Below are 22,241 nucleotides of genomic sequence, written 5' to 3' on the forward strand. Positions count from 1 at the left end.
ACTCTGTCCTCACTCTCCTTTTAGCTTTGCTGCACCTGCCAGGCTGGGACCTGTTCCACGTTTGTCATTTTTATCAGTGCATGGAGTCTGGTGACCTTATATAATGACCACCGTTAGCTCTTCCCTCTCTCAACCTGAGAGACATCTAATCATCCGGGGCAAGTGACAATCCTCTGTGAGGTGCACAGAGCCTTTGAGCTATTTCTGTAGTGACAGAGGTCGAAAGTTGTACTTCTATGATCATTTGCTGGAAATCAATGTGTAACTTTCAGGAAACTCTTATTCTCTGGTGAGGGGCGAGTGCTTTTCGACACAGTTGAATGCAAAATCATGTCGGCTTTTACTTGGTATGAAACCATTAATACGGCTTTACATTGCACGCCAGATTTCACTTTCAGACCGCTTGCTGCATTTTATGTTCTCTCGTGTCAGGACAACATATGCAAGCATGCACTCAGAGCCCACATCTTTAATTCAAGGCTTTACTCTTAAATGAGCAGCATGATTGAAGTGCTTATGAGAATATTTTTGCCATTCCTGACAGCACGGGTGGACAAATAGAAAGGAAAGGAGGAGAGAAGGAGAGAGCAGCCATAACCACTTTGTCTTCAGCTAACAACCATACAGCAACAAAAAGGGGAATGAAATCTTGAGAATCTCGAGGTACACCAACAGAGAGCGAGGCTTTAGCCTGCGGAAGATTGCAGAGGACAGTGTTTACATGTGAAGAGCTTTCCCTGAAATAAATGGCATAAGCGTCCCATGATCTGCTTAGGGCTGATCCTTCAGATCTAAAAATGAGGCCACTGTTTTTTTGTGTGTTCTTTTTTCAAATGCACAAGTTGCTGCAGACAAACTGACACAACATTTCCTTTCCTGACAGAGATGACTGAGATTCCTCTGCACAGCCTCAACTCCTCAGAGAAATGTCTCTCGAATCACACAAATCAAGTGCCAGCGATGTCAAGTGGGTCATTACAAACACACTTGTTAACATGAGAAATACAGCTGCCGTTCAGAAACATGCTCACACAGGGATATTGATGTCAGATGTCAGAGGAAAGGATGCATCTACTGGCTCCTCCTTCCTCAGAGGTGACAGCCAGACATCCGTGTTAAGAAAGCAATATCAAAAGGCCACTGTCAGGAGAGGAAGTTAGCCTGTAAGTGGTTTCCTGTCCCTGTCAGCATCCAGTGGCCACTTGAGAAGGAAATGCAGGCAGCGTGTGAGTGGGCAGCTGAGCAGGAGGAGACCAGAACCAGATGAGAAATCTCAACTATGCACGAAAAGATCAATCAGTTGAGAGCTGGGCCGACCACAGACATCTCACCAGACCTAGAGGAAAACTGTTCAGTGGAGAGGAAGAGGTTGATGCTACACAGAAAGGTCATGCCTTAAACTAATGGGCAAAAAAAAGTGTTAAGACTAAACCACCTTTTTGAGATTCTTTTGAGATAGAGTTTTGTCCAACAAAGCATTGTGTCTTATTTGAGGGTAAATTCCTTTACACAATAGGCATTAGAAATGGTGCAGCCCCACAATGTCAGCCCGTAACATTTCATGGGAACCAAAGCCTGAGGCAAACCAGCTACTAGTTAAGGTTAGAGGGGTAAGATGGGAAAACTGGTTATGTTAAAAGGTGAAGTGTGTAATAATTAGCACAAAATGTATTAGCAGAAATGGAATATCTATGGGCATGTTTTCATTCATATATAATCAGCTGATAATATATTTATAATTTCATTACTGTAAAATGAGCCCTTTATGTTTATAGACAGAGCGGATCCCCGACCTGTAAGCCCACCATGTTGCATCTCCATGTTTCTACAATAGCTCAGAAGGGACAAACCAAACACTGGATTTTAAAAGGGTATTTTGCATTGTTCACCATCTGTTGCAGAAGCCATCGTATTTGGTCATGGTTAAGGTTCGGGCTAAGGTTTCAATTAGACTGTCCACAATGAATGGAAGTCAATGCAGAATCCAAATAGGGAAGACTGTCTATGTGTGTGTGTATATGTGTGTGTGTGTGTGGGTGGCATGTAAAATGAGACCTCAGGAGAGAAAGGAAACCTGCAGAGTCTGTGGTTGTGCACAAGTCGAGCTTTTACATGAGCCTCTGTGTGAACAGGCATGTCTCTCCATGCTCTCATCAACAGGATGTGAGCTCGTGGTTTCCACTCTTCTTCCTCTTCCTCCTCCTCCTCATCCTGCTCCTCCTCATCACCATCCTAGTCATCCTCCTCTCCGTCTGTCCCTCATATCTCTTCATCTTGGCCATAATTACATCAACATGTCCAAACAGGATATGGCCAGGAGCGACAGTGACCATCATGTTCAATTCAGGACCATTTGCATGGCATCATCATATTCTGACTTGTGTCTAATAAAGTGATCAATGAGACCTACACAGAGAGGCACTAGAGGTCAGTCCTGGACCATGATTAAGGAAAAGTCAAACATGATGGAGAGTTACCACACAGGCAGGAGATCCAAAGATACGCTGATATATTTGTTCTGACTGTGCAACCAAGACTTTCTCTTTAGCTTCAATCTTCAACATGACACAAGGTTTTATATACGCTTTGTGTGAAATAAGTCAAGCTATAGATAATTAGTACGGCACAGTGCCTTCTAATTAGCAGTGTCATTAGTGTGTGTGAACCCTTGGTCCCTTGTGATGTAATCCTTCAATCGCAGGCTCACAGGAGCTGACGCATGCTCGCAGAAACCAAGACGTCGCCTCAGCGAAGGAAACAAGAAAAATACTGACCAGCGCTTTTATTGAAGGACTGGAAAAAATATTAATCCAGCGAAACTCTAGTCAAGATGGGGAAACTCAGACTGTAGTGCCGACTCTGAAGACTAGAGTCCAATAACAGCTTGATGCCTGAGTCCAGCAAAAAGCTTCTTTATAGCTGGTAGCACTTAGCAGCTGCTTGAGGGAGCATTAGCTTTTGTGCCATTTGGGAATTAAAAAACACTATCTCAACATTTGAAACAAAATATCTAGTAAGAAATGAATAGTTGCTGCATGAAGGCCAATTTATGCCTCTCCGTTTTTTCTATTACGGACAGATAAGACCGCCCTATCCGTCGTGAAACGCCCTCTCCGAGGGCTTCGGACAGCTTTTCGTACACGTCGGATTTTTCTAACTATCCGTCTTCATGTTGGAGACCCGACGGACCGCTCTTGGCTGTGATTGGTCCGCGAACGACATCATTTCCGTATGACGTCATTTCCGTATTTCCGGACCTCAAACTTCCTGTTTACTTCCTGTTTACTTCCATGTAGCATCAAACCCAAACACAACTATGATTCTACAATTAATGTGACGTGTGTGTTAAGCCAGCGGAGTTGTCCGGCTGACGGTGGCTCGTTCGAGCACTGAGGGCATGTGTGCACGGTCACAGACGGTTATAACGAGCTTTCAAAACGGCGCTAGCAGGCTAGGCTAGCGGGCTAGGCTAGCCACCATGCTAACTGCGGTGGTAACAGTGCAAGAACCCGCCGTCACGACTTTAATTCCACTTCTATCATGACACTGTTTCTATAATACCGTCAGGTTAGAAGCAAACACTGGATAGTAGTAGTTAGTGTCGGGAGTCCCTGCTGACTGTGTGTGGAAGCTGGGGGGAGCTAGGTCCGTGTAGCTTTTAGCTACATGTAGCCTCAAGCAGATTCAAGCTGTGGAATCAGCAATACAGTTCGGAAAATAGGACCGGGGAACCGCTGCGCTAAGAAACGATTACATCAGCATTTTGACCCGCTGGGTGTCACTTTATTTAGTTCTGTTAGTTGCCATGGTTCAGTGTGTGGGACGCAAGCTAACATGTAAACAGAGACACGTGGACTTCTTCTTCCCAAATGGGGTAGGCTTCTCTGAGCTCGTCTTCCGTTGCGCCACCTATGGGTTTGGCGGTGAATTTTTTCCGGACGTAGACTGACGGAGAAGTAAAAATCAAAAAGAGTCTTTGCCCCCTGCTGAGAACTCTCCGAGAAACGGACACGTAGTAGTATATAAGAACCTTGAGCCCTCAGCTATCAGCTCTGTCGAATACTTAGAGGCGACATAAATGCGTATATAGCTTTACATTTACAAGCTTTTCCCTGTGTCAATAATGTCATGCAGGACATGTGACTAATAAAGTACTTAATTATTCACTGATACATTATGGAGAATGTTTTTTTAACCGAAGAAAAGTTTTTAAAGTAGCATTTTAGATTATGACTAACAGTCTAAGTGGTAGGACAGATATTTAGGCAGGAGGAGAAGAAGGGGGTCTGGGCGATGAAAGCCAAATGTTTTGATTTAATGTCAGGCTGAGATATTAAAGTTTTTGTTAACGTTTGCATTTCTGTTAGCTCTTCAGAAGAGCCTTAGGGCTTTATCTGTGGTATTCTAATGACACTTAGGTTTAGGAATGTGCTTTATTCAGCACCTTGGGTCTTAATAGGTTAAAAACCGACCTTTTCACATGGGAACAAGAAACAGGAGGAGAGACGATGATGCTTATGAGTGCAACTGCCATCATCTCACTCTTCCATGTCTGTCCCTCATTTCTACCTCGTCCCTCCGTCCACTCCTCGTCCCCCCTGTCCAACAGTTTTTAAGCTTCTCCATGACATGTGACTGCATTAATCTCCCCCTCCCTCCCTCCCAGCTGCAGATTTGACACAAAGCTCTGTGATTTGGTGCATCAGTCGATGATGCGATATGCTAAGCCGTGGACTGAGAGTGGTCAAAATGTGTGTTTCTATATGAGTCTATGTGCATCTGTTGGTAAACAAACAGAGCACCAGCAGCCCTGTGCAGGAGCTGCTGCTTCCATTTGCACTTTCGCACCAAAGAGGCTCAGCGAGCGAGCAAGGAGAAAAACAGACAGATCTCGGAGCGGAGGGGGTGAATGAGTTTACATGCACTTAATCTGATGAGATATGGTATATTACCATCTCGTGCAGTGCCGGTGATCTATACCCAAACGCTGTGACCACACGCCTGAAGAGAGGAAACACAGAGGGCTCATTTAAAGAGGAAATGACTCACGATAACATTGTTTGTATGAAGTTCAAGCTTATGTTTGCCTATGATGTACAGTAGTTCTGCACCCCGCCCCCCCCACTCATTCTGAACAAAGGGCAGAGGCACAGGAGAAAGTGGGTCAACCTTTCACACTGAAGAGGTGGCACATGCTTCTCTGAACCACACAAACAAACATTGCACGGAAAATGTCATGCATGCACATAACATGGCACATGCACTGAATGTGAAAGGTGCAGAATGCAAGGGAGATAACAGGAAAACAAACGAAAAGCCTTGCAGAACAAACAAAACATACACACACACACACACATAGAGTAATGTCTGGGACTTTCTAATACTGTCTGCTTGACAGGATGTACAGACGCATCATTTCGCTCTCCGTTTATCGGCAGCTCGCTCTCAGACTCACACACACACATTAAAAGACAAAACCACACATTCCTGGCAACTCTTTTATCTTTCGGCTACTGCAGCAGAAGCTCACTGCCATCACCACGGAGACAGAAGGCCTCACCATAACAACCACTGAATGGAAACTACGATGAGCCGCCTGTTCCCTTTTAATATCGTCCTCTTTTCCTTGCACACGTCTTGAATGCGATCATCTATGCATGTAGATAGAATGCGAGGCTTGGGTATTTTTTTAAACCAGGATGTAGAGTAACACCTCTGGGTGGGTGCGGGCTGCAACGCTTTAAATAACCACAACATCAACAACAGCACCATCAATGAGGCACAACACAAGCGAGACAGCACAGCAACAACAATCGAGAGCGGTAATTCTGTACCTGAATCTTCATTTTCCAGCAGGAATTCATGTCTGGATCCTGAGGCCACCTCCACCTCTCCTTCACACACACACAATCACACACACATAGACCCACACATGCACCGTCACACAGACAATGGTTCCTCAGGGAGGCTACATGCCCCCTCTGTAAATCCTTGATGTCGGCCGAGACAGAGAGACAGAAGGAGAGAGGAAGAGAGAGAGAGGGAGAGAGCCGAGCCTCTGCAAATACGGAAGCAGAGCAAGAGGCAGCCGTCACCGTGGCGACTGCAGCTTCGGCAGCGCAGCACAGAAACAAAGACAGACAGTGGAGAAGATAGAGAGAGAGATGGCAGAGGGAGGGAGAGCAAGCGACTGCCCTACATTTTCTTCATACACACACACACACACACACACACACACACACACAGAGAACTGCTGCTGCTGCTTGTCCAGGCTTACACACACACAGACACACACACAGATACACACACAGTGTCAATCCGGTGCTGTAATCCCATTGGCCGAGCTACAACTTCCTCCAGCTGATCTTGATGAGATGTGGGGGGAGGGGCAAACTGCATGTTGTTGAATCATTCATTAGATGGAGGTGGTGTCCTTTAAATAGACTCACTCTGCTCTGCACACCCGGCTTAACCTCAAAGTACCTCCTCCTAACCCTATCTAAGCCTGTCCTGCAATGACTACACACCACACACAGGCCCCTCGCTCTGGATTTGAGACTGTTTCAGGACAAAGAGGCAGCCGCGGAACCTCTTCTAACCCACTCACATCGTCCACCAATCCGAGAGGACATTACTGCAGTCTCCACCAATCCCCTGCAGACTCTGAGGGATGTGAGGTTGAGCAGAACTGACAAGAGGGTTATTTATTGCACACATCCACACAACTGTATTCAAGGACAAAGCTGCAAAGCTACGATCACTCAAGTGCTGGACAACACTCCAGATGACTGCAGGCTGAGGTTCACTAATAAACACAGCATTTAAAACTTTTAACGAGGCTGTGATTCACTCACAGCAATGACGCCTGTTTGTTAAAAATATGACAACACGGAGCAAGAGAGTGGCCTGTAATCGGCAAATGGTTTGTACATTTACTGTATGTGACCAATCCCTCATCAGTCGGCCTTCAGAGATAAATGCTAATGCTAATAATAATATTAATTAAGGGAACTTTGGGGGTTTATACCGTGTTTTACACCTTCAAATAACTAATTTAAAACAAGTAAGACAAGCATGAGCACTTATACACCCATGGATGTACGAATTAACAGAAACGATATTTTAGGAAAACTTACTTAACAAGTCCAATCCACTAACATGGAGCTGGAAGAGCAGGTGTATGACCTATACTGGAACCAGCCACCAGGTGGTGATTGAGACACTGGCTTCAGTTTTGTGGGCTGTCATGTCATCAATCTTTATACAGAGTCAAAGTTCTGTAGTAACAATGGGTGATCTTTTACTGATATGTATGTCGTTTTGTTGTTTTTCTTTTTTACTTCTGCCAAGCAAATTATGCTTTCACCTGTTTATTAAAAATCAATTTCCACCAAACTTGGTAGAGGGATGGAGCCTGGACCTGGAAGAACCCATTTAATTTAGCAGATAAATCATTTGTTATCAGACCACTTCCTTTTTTCTTTTATACGTTTCTATTATAAAATCTATCCAAGTGACAGGCTCTATGTTCAGTGTATATCGGTCATATCTCTTTGAGACCAAACGCTTAAAAAGGGAGCAGTATCAGAGAGATATATCTGTGGATATTTTGCTGTTTTTCTTACAACTAGCACCATCTTTGTGGTGTGAGAGTGTGTATGAGTGTGTTAGTGTTGTTAAAGTCACAGAGGAAAACTATGATAAAGCACTGAGACACAGTGTTCTCTGACTACAGACCGAGGACACATCAGGTCCTTTCCATTGGATAATGAGCTGAGCAGCACTTTACTTTCATTGAGAAACACTGCTTAACATCTTTAGCATCTAAATAAAGACTAAGAGCAGGTCCACTAGCCCGGCTCATGGACTTATCATAACACCACCACAGCAACAACATTCATCACCTGACACAAGGTTTATCCAACGTTCACCGGTGTAAATAAGTACAATAGTTAAGCCAGTAGATTACTTTATACTTGTACCCCACTACACTTTAAGGCTGTCCACTCGATAAAGCACAGTCTACTCTGATAGCCAAACTGGACTACTCTGTTGTGATTGGTCAACTAATTCAAGCACTGAAAATAATTGTAGTTTTATTTATTATATGATTTTATAATGTAAATTTGTTAAGTATTTTGCACTTATTTATATTTGTATAACGAAATGCAGCGGAAATAGTGGCTAGGTGTGTATTATGCAAATGTAATGTCACATGACATAACAATGATGCAGAACCTTCAGCCAGACAAATGACGAGGCGTTTCCAGAGCTTCAGAGTTTTCTGTAGAGGTGAGGAGCTCCTTTAACTGTGGACCTTAGGGTTTTTAACTTTGCAGAACTTTTACAAAAATCATATATCACACTTGAGGAAAGCGAAAGACTGGAAAAATATCAGTTGTCCTGATTAAATGCAAAAAGTGGGGCTACGTCTCCTGAGAGGACAAAGAATTTGTTGCAGGATTGGTAGGTGGGTGAAACCAGAAATTTGAGGCAAAATGTGAAGGGACAGAGACAGACGGAGGAAAGAGAGACCTGACAGTCTGAGAGAGATGTTAGATATCCCATGGGCGTGAAATTGAGCTGTAATAGCCTTTTCAGTTTATATTCAAATACAGTCATGCATACTGATAAGTACAACTCCAGCTTTTCTGCCTGCTGCACTTTTAAATCAAATCTACTTCAAATTAAAGAGAAATGGTGAGTGGAGAGAGTGATGGAGAAAAAGGAGGAGGGTAGAGATGAGAAAAAGGAGGGAAGAGATGGAAAAGGAGGAAAAGAGATGGAGAAGGAGGAAGAGAGATGGAGAAGAAGGAGGGGAGAGATGTAGGAGACTAGAGATGGATTAGAAGGAAGGGAGGGATGAAAAGAAGGAAGCAAAAAATGGAGGAGGAAGAAGAAGAGAGATGGCTTCAAAGCAAAATTAAAGACCCTCTTGAGAATTTATTTCCATTACCTACACTGGAATCATTCGCTGCTTATCTGCTGTAAGTGTGAGCACATCAGCTTTGATCTGGAGCTTTGCCTTGTCATTTGCATCTCTGTAATGCACTGGAGGACGGCATCCCGAGACTCGTATATTTGTGCTTCAGAGCAGAACACACAAACACAAACATTAAGTGGGCCGTCACTGCGGCAGCACGTCCGCGCTATAACACCATCAATTCACTGTTCTGTGGCTGACTGAAGCAGTTTCATTGATCTGTAGCTCCCTGAAAACACCCACTGTCCTCTTGCCCCCTATCTCGCCATCCCTTCAATTCCGACACCCAATGGAGCTCATCTATCTCGACCTGTGAGAGATGATGGAGATTTGTGAGGGGAGGCTCCTGCTGGGAGCACATGCTGCCATCAACAGGGCCCTCAAGCAGAAGCGGAGAGTGGGGTCAGACTTAAAGTGACCTCTTTCTGGGGGCAACAGTTATCTCTTATCTCTAGTTATCTGTGAGGCTGCCAACAGGGATGTGGACGGCTGTGTTTGACATACTAAACTCTTTCTTATGACTTTCACACTGGTGACAACAACAACTCTGAGCTGCACACTTACAAGTCCCCATGGATGACTGAAAATAAATGCATTATTAAGAATGCATATCGCCACTAAGGCCCAACAGTCTCCTTTTGAAACTTCACTTAAATTCACTAGATTTAGATCTGCAAATACTCATAAATATCAGTCCCCTAAACATGCCTGATACTCTTCCAATAAGATTCATGAATGATTCCCTTAGAAATCCACCAAAACGTTAAGAAAAGGCTTGCAATGTTAAAAAAAGTGAAAAAGAATATCTAGATCCAAACCCTGATCCGCATCAAAATATACTGAGTTCTTTCTAAGGTCATCTCAAACCATTTGAAAAAGTTTCATGGAAATCGGTTGAGTAGTTTTTGCATAATCCTGCTAAAAAACAAACAAACAGACAGAAAAAAGCACTGTCCTTTACTGAGGTTTTATAATTTGCCATTTTAAACGATGTGAGGTTTTTCCTTTATAAATTTGTGATTTTAGGCTTAATAAATAAAACTGACTTGCTTGAACTTATAGCACGTGGATGAGAATGGATGTCAAAAATTGGACTAGCATCCAAACACCGAGTTGTGTTTACGGTAAGGAGACATGTTCTTCTCATTCAGTTCATCATTTTAGTGGGGTTTTTACTTGAAAGTGTTTACATGTCCCTATTTTTAATTTCATTGCGTTTCATGAACTTCAAGTACAGTGTTTTATTTACTTTGGGGTTTTTAACCTTGCATTACTTTTTACATAAACAAAAAAACCTATAGGGAAGAAGAAAAACGGAAAAAAGCTTAATGTCTCCTTTAAACAAGTCTGGGCTGCCACTTTTGTCAGACACGTTTAATTTTATTCACTGAATTCTCAACCAATCTGTCCACGCTGATGAAAACATGAACACAGTGTTCATCTCTGAAGCGGCGTGATCTACAAATGTCAGTCGTGATGCAGAATCCTTTTTTCCGGCTGCAGACTTCAGTGCAGAGAAGAAAAAGCTCTGTATCACTAAAGTGAGTCACTCACTGTTATGGCACAGCGAAGAACACATTGTACTTGGAGTAAATATGGTAATAGACGGGGTCACGGCGCCTTTTTTAGAACAACAGTTACAGCACAATGCAACAGAGTAGAAACTGTGTTTGACTGAGCTGTAAAAACTGTTAATGAAATCTAAATGAGCAAAAATGACAGTATTCACTAAAGTAAGGAAGTTCACAGTGTTTGGCTATTTTAATACAGAAGAATATATTCATCCGAGAAGAGTTTGTGTTTATGTAAAGTCCCCAAAAATGTATGGAGCAACTGACTCGGACAACTGTGCTCTTACACACATCTAATCCGTAACATTTTGCATGTCTAAAAAGGAATTTAATTATACGTAAAGAATAACCAAGGGAAAAGTCCCTTCTCTGAAAATGACACAACAATGTTTGAAAACTCCCCTAATGAAGCGTAAATCATAAATGTCCTCGTTCTTCTCCAGTCTATTTTTTCAGTTCATCTCATTCTGGTACATCAAGCACCGATCAAGGCTCATTACTTTAACTGCAGTTGGTGAGAATCATAGTTGCAGTGCTAGTTTATTTTCCACATTAGCAGCAAACTTCAAAAATGATTCTGCTGCTTCAGGGATAAAAATGTGGACCTCTCCCATCACAAACCTGCTTCTCTAACAAATAAGACAATGGAGGCTGAAGCCATGGATAAATGGTCAAACCATGAATTATAGGCTTAAGCGATTTCCTCACTCGTTGCGATGCGAGCTCATGTTTGTTATCACGTGCAAAAAACATCCACAGTCCTACACACACACCTCACCTTGAAGAAATGTGCGGGCCAGCAGCCAAACAGCTCTCCTCTTTCATGTCTGCTTTTAATGTCTGTTCAGTCTGGTTTTATCAGCCTTTGGACAAATGGACCAAAAGAAAAGCACCTGCAGCAATTACAGTACAGGCTTAAGCATTAACTGTATCTGTATCCACATCAGCACCTGGGGCCAGAGATAACCTTCTAAATTAGATAAGTATTTCAGCAGGGCAGACGACACAAGAAGCTGATGACAGACTCAGGGTGGATGAATAAATCCTGAATGCTTCTCAGGATTAAGTATGAGAAAATTCCTTAATTTCGTCAAACCTCCATGCGAGTGTGCGCTGGACGAGATGAGTCATCTGAAGCTATTAAGCCTGTTTTTAGCTTATTATCATGAAGCTGATGCAGACAGCGGCACAGAGTCACGGCGGCCGAGCTCGACCTGGACTATCTGACATCTCTGGCATCAGACGATTAGCCTGAGCAACATCGACTTTTTATTTAATTCAAATATCCAGTTATTGTGTATACATCGCATCTTGAATTCTTTCACCTGGCAAATCCTCTCATTCCCACCCAATACTCCCAGGTCCTATGGATCTAACAGAGAAAAGTAAGTGCTAGACCAGTAGAAAAAAGATACATAACACAAATAAACAGCTTCAACAATGTTCACCATATATACTCTGACCCTACGGCTACTAGAGTTTGGGCAGTATCAACATTAAATAAGAAGAGACATCCAGAACTTTGTGAACTTATCTTTCACTTTCCACTAAACTCCCCCCCCCCTTCAAAGTAAATTTTGGGATGTAACATAAAATCCCTGATTCACCCGATATGGAACTGAGGATTAAACTCTTTCTATTTAAAAGTATTAAAAGTTGGGCCAATAGGGCAGCAGAGGCCGATCACACATTTCAGGTCTGACATCAAATACAGCGATTAAAGGATTTGGGTCGATAGCTGTGCTGAAAACTTTGCTCAGGCTGTATTTGTAGCCAAAATGGATGTAGAAAATAGAGTGATGATCAAAACATATGGATCAAAGTAGAATCTGCATGTTTATACCAGTCTCCAGTGAGGTCAGTGTTGCCGCATGGAACGTACACATCATAAATTCAACACATTTATATCCTTGAGGCGATTTAAGTTATTAATCTAATCTTATTTTACTGCATTGGTCCATTTTTTTTCCTTGATTCTTTTGCGTTCTGTTTTTTATTCACGTTTCCTTGACTGTTAATGAGTTATTCCCAAGTTAAAATAAAGGTTGAGTGAATGCCTAAATGAATGTCGGGGTAACTCTTGGCCATTCTAGCTTCCGCTTTTGTTCAAATGTAAACTTAACGACCACAAATATAACCTGTTAATTTGGCTTCCTGACATGAGGAGTAATTACAACAGCAGCATGCATTGTCTTTAGTAAAAATCAATGCAGAGTCTAAGCTGTCTCCTACAAGCATCAGCAGCCAGAAGAGGGTAATTAAGATTACGATCATGTCGTTCCCACTGTTTTGAGGCCAGACTTTCTCAGCCTTTGCTGGAAAGCAGAACGGAGGATTTTTCAAAGGCTGCACCAACATTCAGCCATCTCTTTAAAAACTCTCCTTAGATCTATGTTGAATTTATGCTTCCCATGTGCATCCCTGCAGAGAGGATCTCAGTATTTCATATAAAAACAAATGCACACTAATGCATCCCTTCTTCCACCCGCCTCGCTCCCTTCAGGCCACTAGCTATGACATCATCAGTCATCACCTGCTGCTGAACAGATGGCGCCCCATTAGTGACCTCCAGACAGGTGGAGAGGTCTGCATTGCAAATACACTGATACAAATACACTGGGGCGGTATTAGAAACACATGCAAACACTTGAAATGCAAAAATATCCTCTTCAGCCGCAGCTGCACCTATAAATCTACCTTCCCCTCAGAGATCTGATCAGGTCGTGAACAGCTTCTCTGCAGGAAGAGAGCTCTCAGCGGTGGTAGGGGGGCGCTCCTGGCAAACAAACACCCCCTAGGTCACAAGGGCCAACTCTCCTGCATCTCAACCTTCTGTCCATGCCTTCGAACCATGGGCCAGCAACCTCAGTGAGAATGCAGAGAAAAAGCATCAGCCCATCTTATCGACAGTGGTGATGTAACGTGGACATGGCACAGACTCAAACCTGATTTCACTCTGATGTAGCTTCATATGAAAGTATGAATGGTTCCTTTAAGTCCGACCATCAGGGGACAGCTTCCTCAGCGGTGTGGTGTGGTGCCAGTGAGCAAAAGGCGATACAGAACAACACAAACTCCTCAAACAGTTTCATTTCTTCAACCCAGCCTCTTTGTAGCATTAGAAGCTTTGACGCTCCAAGCACCAGTGGAATTCACAGCTATTCACTCCACTGCAGCTACCTGGAGCGAGTAACCTTGGATTTATGTGCAGCCTCTTCTACACCCACCTGCACGCACTGATGATGGATGAAGGATGCAGCCATGAATCTGTCCTCCCCTCCCACTTCAATCCACATTTTAAAGGTCCAGTCTCATTTGGCTCCCGGATAAACACGGTCCGGAGCAGTAGCGGCAGCAATTTGCATTTAAAGGCTGTTCGTCTTAACTTGGCTTGTGCCAGCAATTCATTGAGAGGTTCACATTTGCATTCTGAATAGCTGAGAAGGCTCAAACCCACAAGCTTGAAATTTCAATGAGAGGGAGAAAACAGGGAGCTTAGATATATTAGGATATAACTGATACAGTTGTTTGCAATGACAAAAAATAACTAGTTAGATTGAAGACCACTTATTATCAATTATTGGAGGAAACAAGTCACATTTAGGTGATCATTTAAGCTCACAAAATACCTTTGTGAGGACTGAAGAACTGATTTAAAGGCAGGTTTCTATCTATTTTTACCCAAAAGTTTGAGAGACAACACAGATTCAATTAATATTAATGTTGTGACACATCAGAAGCAATAAATCCATTTGCAATAAGGGACAGCGAGTCTCATCTCTACTGCCCCCTGCTGACATACTCCTGCACGTACCCTAAACTCAAGTTCAAAACAAAAGCTTTTCTTGGGGTAAACACTTCATTTTACAATATCCTTGTAAAATCTAAAGGATGCATTTTTCTCTAGTGCAAACTGTATATTCAATACATTTCTAAATGCATTATGTTAAAGTTCGCTCCATATGTCGCATAGCAATAACTCTCTCGCATGCCAGAGGCCTTTGATACTCATTCAGTAAACACCCTGAACAATAATCATAATCTTTATTATGATAATGCATTACTATTATATTGCTCTTTTCATTAAACAGTCACAAATTCTCCTACCAGGGTAGACATGCAGTATATCAAAATGTATAACAACCTCCATCATAATAATGATCAACCATCAAATGTGATTTAGTGAATATTTCACATTATGTAGTGAATAATAACAGCTTGAATTTATATAATGCCTTTCAAGAGACCCAAGGACTGGATCCTTCTTTCCTATAAAAGGTAACAGCGGATGAAAGACGTGTATTTTGATCATTATCAGTAGAAAACATATTTTTGAAGCATAGTAATTTAAATAGGTCGCATTTTTTACTGGTGTACCTAATAACGTAGACACTGTGTGTGTTCTTTAAACACTGACTAATAACTGCTCTGCACTGGCTGCCTAGAATAGTTAAACTCTTTTTAATGGTTATATTATCTTAGCAATTGGAAATGAACTGGAAGTGTAGCATCTGTAGTAATTACAGTGCCTCTATTTCCCTTATAATTACTACCAAATTAAAAAGTTTGCTCCTCAGAACTAATTATTGGGAATTAATCAAAGTATGAGCAGCAATAACACGGCCAAGCAAAACAGTGCAATGCAATGATTAACACAGTGTTATTCAGGTATTTCAGTTTGAATGCAGCAGCGGGGGTTTCTGGTGAGTCATGGGGACATCTTTACAACACATGAGATGTGACGGTCCCCTGCACACAGTGACCTCGACCTCAAGGTCACAGGTCCCTCCCCTATTCTGCTCAGCTGCAAACATCCCTCACTGCACTCCCGCTAATGCAGAACGCAGCCTCAAAAATCCTTCCACCTTCTCATCAAGATCGTCACCTCCGACGTGATGCTGGATCAACAGAGAACAAGGTCGCGGTTTCCATCGCTAACTAGCCCTTTGCTCGTCAACGTGTTTGCTCCATTTCATCTCCATGTGGACGTAATGGCACAGGATTGTTCCATGTCACAAGACACAGCTGCGAAGGACTCACAATGAGGCGACGGGAAGCTGATGTGACTTGCTTCAGATCATTTTTTACGACACAACGAGACAAGATGGACAAGAGGCGCATCACAGCGTAAAAAAAGAAGATTCGAAACAACAAAGTGATATTTACATAAAACGTATTTTTGATTGACTGCTCTCCCCCTGGAGGGCTGTTTCTACTGTAACAGCAACAATGTCACACTACAAAACCGCTGCCGCTCACATGAAGCAGAGAGGGAGGCAGAGCGAGGCCTACATGCAGCGTTCCAACTCCTCAGGACACAAAGGTTGCCTCTGTGAAAGGAAACTGCCAAGCATATCACACCGCAACTTTTAGGCCTTGCTTTCTCTGAAATCATCTGCTCCACCTCAGGTTAGGAGGAGAGTCAGCGTGAAGTGAATAACTTCTGAGATGATAAACATGGAGTTAAAATCCCATCGCTCCCAGCTGGCTCACACTCAGCTCCCCCATCTGCAACGTGTTCTGCTATTCCCCATCCGCCTCTACCTCCTCTCTCTTCATCAACATTTTCCACCAACGCACCATTAAGTCAAACCTCCTTCCATTCGCTGCTCCGATCGCCCCTCCACCCTGTCAATATTAGCCCAATCAGCTCCGAGTCTGTGTGTCGGCAGCTTTTAGGCAAATGTCATCGGTAAAGAGCAGAGTTTCCACACGAAATGGGACTGAAATCAACTCTCAAACAGGGAGCAGATGGTGAAGCTTTCCTGATGACATCTTTTGGCTTAAACACCAATTCTCCACCGCTCATTTCTCCTCCTTCTCTCTTTTACAACAACAACCTTTCCTTAAAGTTTTTATAGCTAATGAGCTGCTCGCTCCTTTATCTCAGCCTATAGTCGTATAGCGTCTATACAGGGAAGTCTCTGGCAAGCGCAAACATCACCATCATTAGCTGGTGATTAGATATTCATTCCTCTTTGAAATGTGTGTTTTTATTGCACATTTCAGAGACATAACACCCTATTTAGGTGTGTGAGGCATCTCAGGGAGAGGGGCAGCTGTTTTGTCAAAATAAGACGTGACATCATCATTTATATCTATTTGATAATTCCAGAAATCTCTGTTTGTCCTTCTCCATGTGACTCGCATATCTCAAGAACTGTTTATCTTATCGGTTTCACACTTGGCATGCGTATCGTCAAGGGACCAATAAAGTGTAGTATTGAATTTGATGCAAATTTAGACCCGCGATCCGTTCAATTATAATGAACTTTGAATAAAAAGGTCAGCAGTGCTCTGTAGCAGCGACAGCAGGGGCTCATTAAGGTAATTGAATTCTTCGATCACAGCAACAGAGTACTCACAGCACCAGTAACAGGTTCAGGGTTTTGTCCACTGAGTCGAACTTCTTTGAAACTTTGAATAAACAGGTGAACAGCTCTTAGTGCAGCAGCATTGGTGCAGCTTCGGGGTTCTGCAGATTTAATTCTTTGCTCGCCTCAATTACTGCAAGTTACTTTTACAGTTTCAAAGCTGCAGCCAGCATCACCACAGACCAAGTAAACAGCCCATTCCAAACAGGCATCTTTACAACACACACTGCACTAGTTCTCCTGATAAACACAAAGCGCTCCCTTTTTACGCAGCTCGAGTTTCAGCCGTTTGTTCAGCGGAGTGATCCCGCTCCCTGGGAGATCAGCTGTGGCCTATATGTTTTGTATTCAGTACTTTGAGTGGTTCAAGAGGAGAAACGCATCAGATCCTCTTCCACATGCCACTAATACACCATTGTCTTGGCCCAGCCCTGTGTCATCACATCTTTGTGTGTCGCATTGTAGTAGTTTCAGCTTTCAGTCATGTGGTTGATTTGCTCCTACGAACCGTATGTACTTCGATACTGCAAGTTCACTCTAAAGGTTTGCTGCCAGTAGAAGTTTAAACCCGTTCTCTTTCCCAGATCTGCACATTTCCAATTGTCCGTGTGTGCAGCCGTAAACGCAGCAGCCTCTGCTCTGTGCGTCAATAACTGTGGTGACTCATCTCTCCCAAATCGAATATACAATTAAAAAATCAGTGACTACAAACAACTAAATGCTGCACTGCAGTTGTATCCCGCCAACAGCCAGTGTAGTTTCTCTCTTCATCATTTCTTTTTCCAGAGTCATATAAGGTGTCCGTGACCTTTGACCACTGAAATCTGATCAGTTGATCCGAATTGAGTGACAACTGATAAAAAGTTGAAGGAAATCCCTCCAGTTGGTCTTGAGATATCACATTCAAGAGTCCAATGTGACCTTTGACCTTTCATATTACTCATATTTCAACTTTTGTCACATCATAACCATAGTATCATAAATTGTCTCACCTGCTTTGCATAGAGACCAATCGTTTTCCTTCACTTCGGATTAGGAAACCTAGGAAGCCGATATGCACTGTGGTCTGACAGATATCATGTGCGCATGCGGAAAAGTTTCTAGTGCCAATCAGAAACTTTAGCTCCTTATAAACTTATTCAGATATTACAAATTTGTTAAAGAACTACTCCATTGTTGTTAGCTTAGTTTTTCCTTTCTTCAACATGGCCCTTATACTGTGTTGAAACAAACAACATTGATGGTTGGTGTCCATTTCAGTTTGTTAACCTTAAACTGGATAATGGTGTTTCCGACAGGAGGGTCTGATCCTTCAACACTCACATAAGGAGTCCTTGTGCAGTGACGTGAAGAGACAAAAACAACCCTGAAAGGAGCTCAAAGTCCTTGGGAGGTGGTTTCCATGGTGATGGCTCATCTTCCTGACTGTCCCCCAATGCTCGTCTTGTTTCACTGGCCTGAGATTTTCACGTTTCACATACAGCAGCATCATAATCTATTCAAAAGCCAGAGGAAGGCTACAGTCCTGACAGAGGACGGAGGAGAGTGGGGAAAAGCTGCCTTCATACACACAATCATTCAAAAGAAACAGCCTGATTGGCGTCACCGCTGGCAGCGTGACCTGTGCCGATGGATAACGGAGCAGCCACCAGCCTCATTGGGCTCGTGTGTCAGGTGCCGAGAGTTCGAATAAACACATCAATCAAAACGACAGAGGAGTGACAGTGAGGATCCACTCCTCCTGCTCTTACACACATGCTTCACCTCGATTTCACAGAGGAGACACTTTTTTTCTGATTCACGGGGCTCTTGCAAAAGTCTTGAGGTGAGTAACGTGGAGTTAGACAGCGGATGCCATCCTTCCTCGCAGAGCCCGCTACCCATAATACTCTGAGCACTGCTGGCACATACAACATTTGACAGCTCTGATAGAAGCTGAAGCATGTTTGCGGTGAGCGACAGACGAATGTTCCTCCACATTCTGGCTCTGCTGCTTTGCTCCTGCTAATGTGCTCTTATTCAGGCCTTGTTCCGTTTCTACGGCAACAGCATGCTCCTATCTCTCTTGCTTTCTTCGTGTATACAACGGACTATAATTGTACTCTCATTCCCCCTTATCTTTTTATTCTCGTACCTGGCCGGTCTCTGTGCCTTGCTCAGTACGTGTTGAACCTGCACTACATTTCTCCTCTGGTTAAAGTCAGTGCCAGACCACAGGGCATCGAGCCCGACCGATAAATGAGACAGCAGACTTCATCAGGTCATACTGGCCTATCAGATATATTGGTGTTGGCATATATGTTGTCTGATATCAAAAGGTTTGGCATCACATTGTTTGTCCAGCAGAGAGCATCCAACTCTTCTGTTTACAATACAATACTGAAGCACACATAGCAGAGTAGCATCACAGCTGAGCAGACGATGGTGCGGAGGCAACCAGTGTCTTCATGGTAAATTACTGACTAGTTAGTGTAGCACATTGCTGGAAAGTTAATAAAAAACTTTAATGTTTCTCAACTGGAAGGAACAGAAACCAACTTGCTTCTTAAGGGAGGACATGGCTGGGAGATTATTTAGGATAAATATGGAAAGAGTTGCCCACTTACTGAAAGATTTTGATAGAGGCCCGAATGGTCACTGGAACATTGACACTCGAGCTGTCGGTGTTATGCATTTGGCTGTTATTTGAATGTACTCAATTATGTGTGTGTGCAATAGAAAATAGCTGAACATCTGTCGTTTGGAGATGTGTGTGAATGTAGCTGTGCACTCAATGCATCCGTCTTTGAGTGCTCTAAGACTGCATTAGATGTGCTGTATGTAATGTACCCCATCCTTATGAGAAGCTTAAAACCTTTGCAAAGGAATCAATAAAGAAACAGTTTTTCAGAGATGGACAACATCTCTCTCAGGTTGTTATGCTCTAGGAGATAAACCAAATGTCCTCAGCATTGATACGGCCACTCAAACAATGATTTAATGATTGTTTGTACTTACAAAGGATTGGTCAACTCTGTGGCAGACCCCGGCAGTTTCTCTCTCTTAAGTAAGCAGAACGAGAACAGGACACTACAAATTCCATTACGATGCCTCATCAGGAAACCAGGTACTTCTGCCTTCATGCAGCTGAATCATTTACAGGCAGGGGATTAACAAAATGAGCAATGAGAACATGATTTCACAGATTTAAAAGTGGCAGATGACCCATGAGTCATTAAGACTCACGCTGCCTATTAGCTGTTAGCTGCTCTCATTCGAAACTGATCCAGTCGTCCATAAACGGAATCATCAAGAGGCAACATGTGTTCAGAATCAGAGTCGGCTTTATTGGCCAAGTATCTGTGCACATACAGGGAATGTGACTCTGGTTTAGCTAACAATGAACTTAAGTAAAGAATAGTGCAAACAAACTAAACAATAGACAATATACACAAATATTGACAGTTGGTAAATTAATTCACCATGACTCTAGGGAGTGCAAATCAGCTGCTCTTTATGTTTACACTGTACAAAAAGTGTAATAAAATAGTAGCAAAGAAATAATAATTAGTAGATAGTGGGCAATATATGCAAAGGCATAATAGAGTGTTATTTACAACGTACCAAGTGTCCTTAATCCTTCAAGAAAGACTTCTCATAGCCGATATAAAATGTTTTCCGTGTGTCAAAAAAATTTCCTCAACCTTCAGGCTAAGACACAACTTGGAGATCGAGTAGATTTGCACAAGCTGTACAGGATGAAGCTTTGTTGAGATACTTTGAGGAGCTGGATGTCTACTTAAGATTGACTGCAAGATTTTAAAAATACTTTCAGACTGTAAATATTAACAAGCAGCAAACATCTGGTATTTCACTCTGCCTATAGAAGCTGTTTGTATATCCTGCACTTCTTTTAAAACATTAACAAGCACAGATTCTTCCCCCAGCAGTAAAGCATAATAAGGCTAAAACAGCAGATTTGCCCCCCAAGACTCCAACCTCTGATTTAGAAACAAAGCTGGTGGGTTTACACTGATGTTTCCAGCGTTTGATTCATAACAGCATTTCTGACCTAATTTGGCTCCGCTGCAGCTCTTCTCTGACGATAAGTGATGATCTCACAAGGTTTTAACCTTTTGTTACTTGACACAGAATCACTGCAGCACCAGTGGGCAGCAAATATCTGAGAAGAGATTTTTCATCATTGATTTGAATAGAATCAGAAATACTGTATTGATCCAATGGGGGAAATTGGGTTTTGTTGCAGTCGCTCCAGCCAAGAATTGAAATATATGCAGACCAATAACAATAAATAGAAATATAAAATATAATCAAAGGTATAAAATAATCAGTGCTTTATAATACAAGATTTAGTAAATAAATGGAAATTATTTGTTTGCTTATACAGTACATGCAGGCAGTTAAGGTGAGAAATTACATAAATTCTGATCTAGATCATTTCATTCTGTAACAACTTCCAATACCATGTTTTCATTTGATTTCCATTTCCCCCAACACACAGCTGCAATGTGCACACTTTAATGAGAATGCAAGAAATTCAGTTTATTGAAGATGTGCTTCAATGAGTTTTGCAGTTTTTGCAGCTCTGATGTTTTCATTTTTTCTTAAACAGCATAAACCATCAAAATGTCACCTATATCAAAACGCTGACTTAGAGTAAAACACATCCTAAAACAAAAACAGGTACAAATTGTTAATCTTTGATTTCCTTTCTTCCATGTATGCAACAACAGATTTTCTTCCTCAGTGACAGATGAAGACTTGATGTAAGTAGCTTCATCACCATCTCTAAAAAACTGGGTATTCAAATATAACAAATGGGTTCATTTAAAAAATATCTCCATACAGCAGATTTTACCTGTACCTTAACTTTTTAAAACATTCATCCTTCTGACACATGTTTTGAGGCAATGTGTCTCAGACTGACTCTTATTACCTCTAACCCCTTCTGACCTTTCTGAGGTGCTGATTTACAGTATGAGCAGTCGTAGCTTTTGTCTTTTACAAGTCTGCAGTTGTCTACCTCCCCAGACAGCCAGACACCAACAAAGAGGAGATCACTGTGTGGTCACAAGTATGAATCCATAGGCCCAGAGCTTAACTACACTAATCTGCCACTGAATAACACCATGAGAGGATGATGGAGGAGTATGAAAATAAAAGGGGGGGTGGAGGAAGTTGCATCAAGAGGATGAGAGAATCGGGAATGGAGAAGAATAAGACACAGCCTCGCAGTGTGGAAGACGATGAAATAAACGATCCCTCCAAATGACCAACATCTTTTGTCATTACTATATCCTCTGTGACAGGCGA

At 42.4% G+C, this 22,241-nt stretch overlaps 1 protein-coding gene across 2 annotated transcripts in view; it reads right to left on the reverse strand.

The window, feature by feature from the left end:
- Nucleotides 1-22,241, reverse strand: part of marchf8 (membrane-associated ring finger (C3HC4) 8) — an 81,575-nt gene that overhangs the window by 29,812 nt on the left and 29,522 nt on the right. The window contains exon 1 of one of the 2 annotated variants that reach the window (XM_061087110.1): nt 5,835-6,205. The exons of the other annotated variant lie outside the window; for it this stretch is intronic. Within the exon in view, the coding sequence (XP_060943093.1) occupies nt 5,835-5,864 (30 nt within the window). The 5' untranslated portion in view covers nt 5,865-6,205. Of the gene's footprint in view, nt 1-5,834; nt 6,206-22,241 lie in introns of those variants that run through there. 2 annotated transcript variants of the gene reach the window in all.

Source organism: Limanda limanda, chromosome 15, assembly GCF_963576545.1.
Source record: "Limanda limanda chromosome 15, fLimLim1.1, whole genome shotgun sequence".
In the NCBI taxonomy this organism is placed as follows: domain Eukaryota; kingdom Metazoa; phylum Chordata; class Actinopteri; order Pleuronectiformes; family Pleuronectidae; genus Limanda; species Limanda limanda.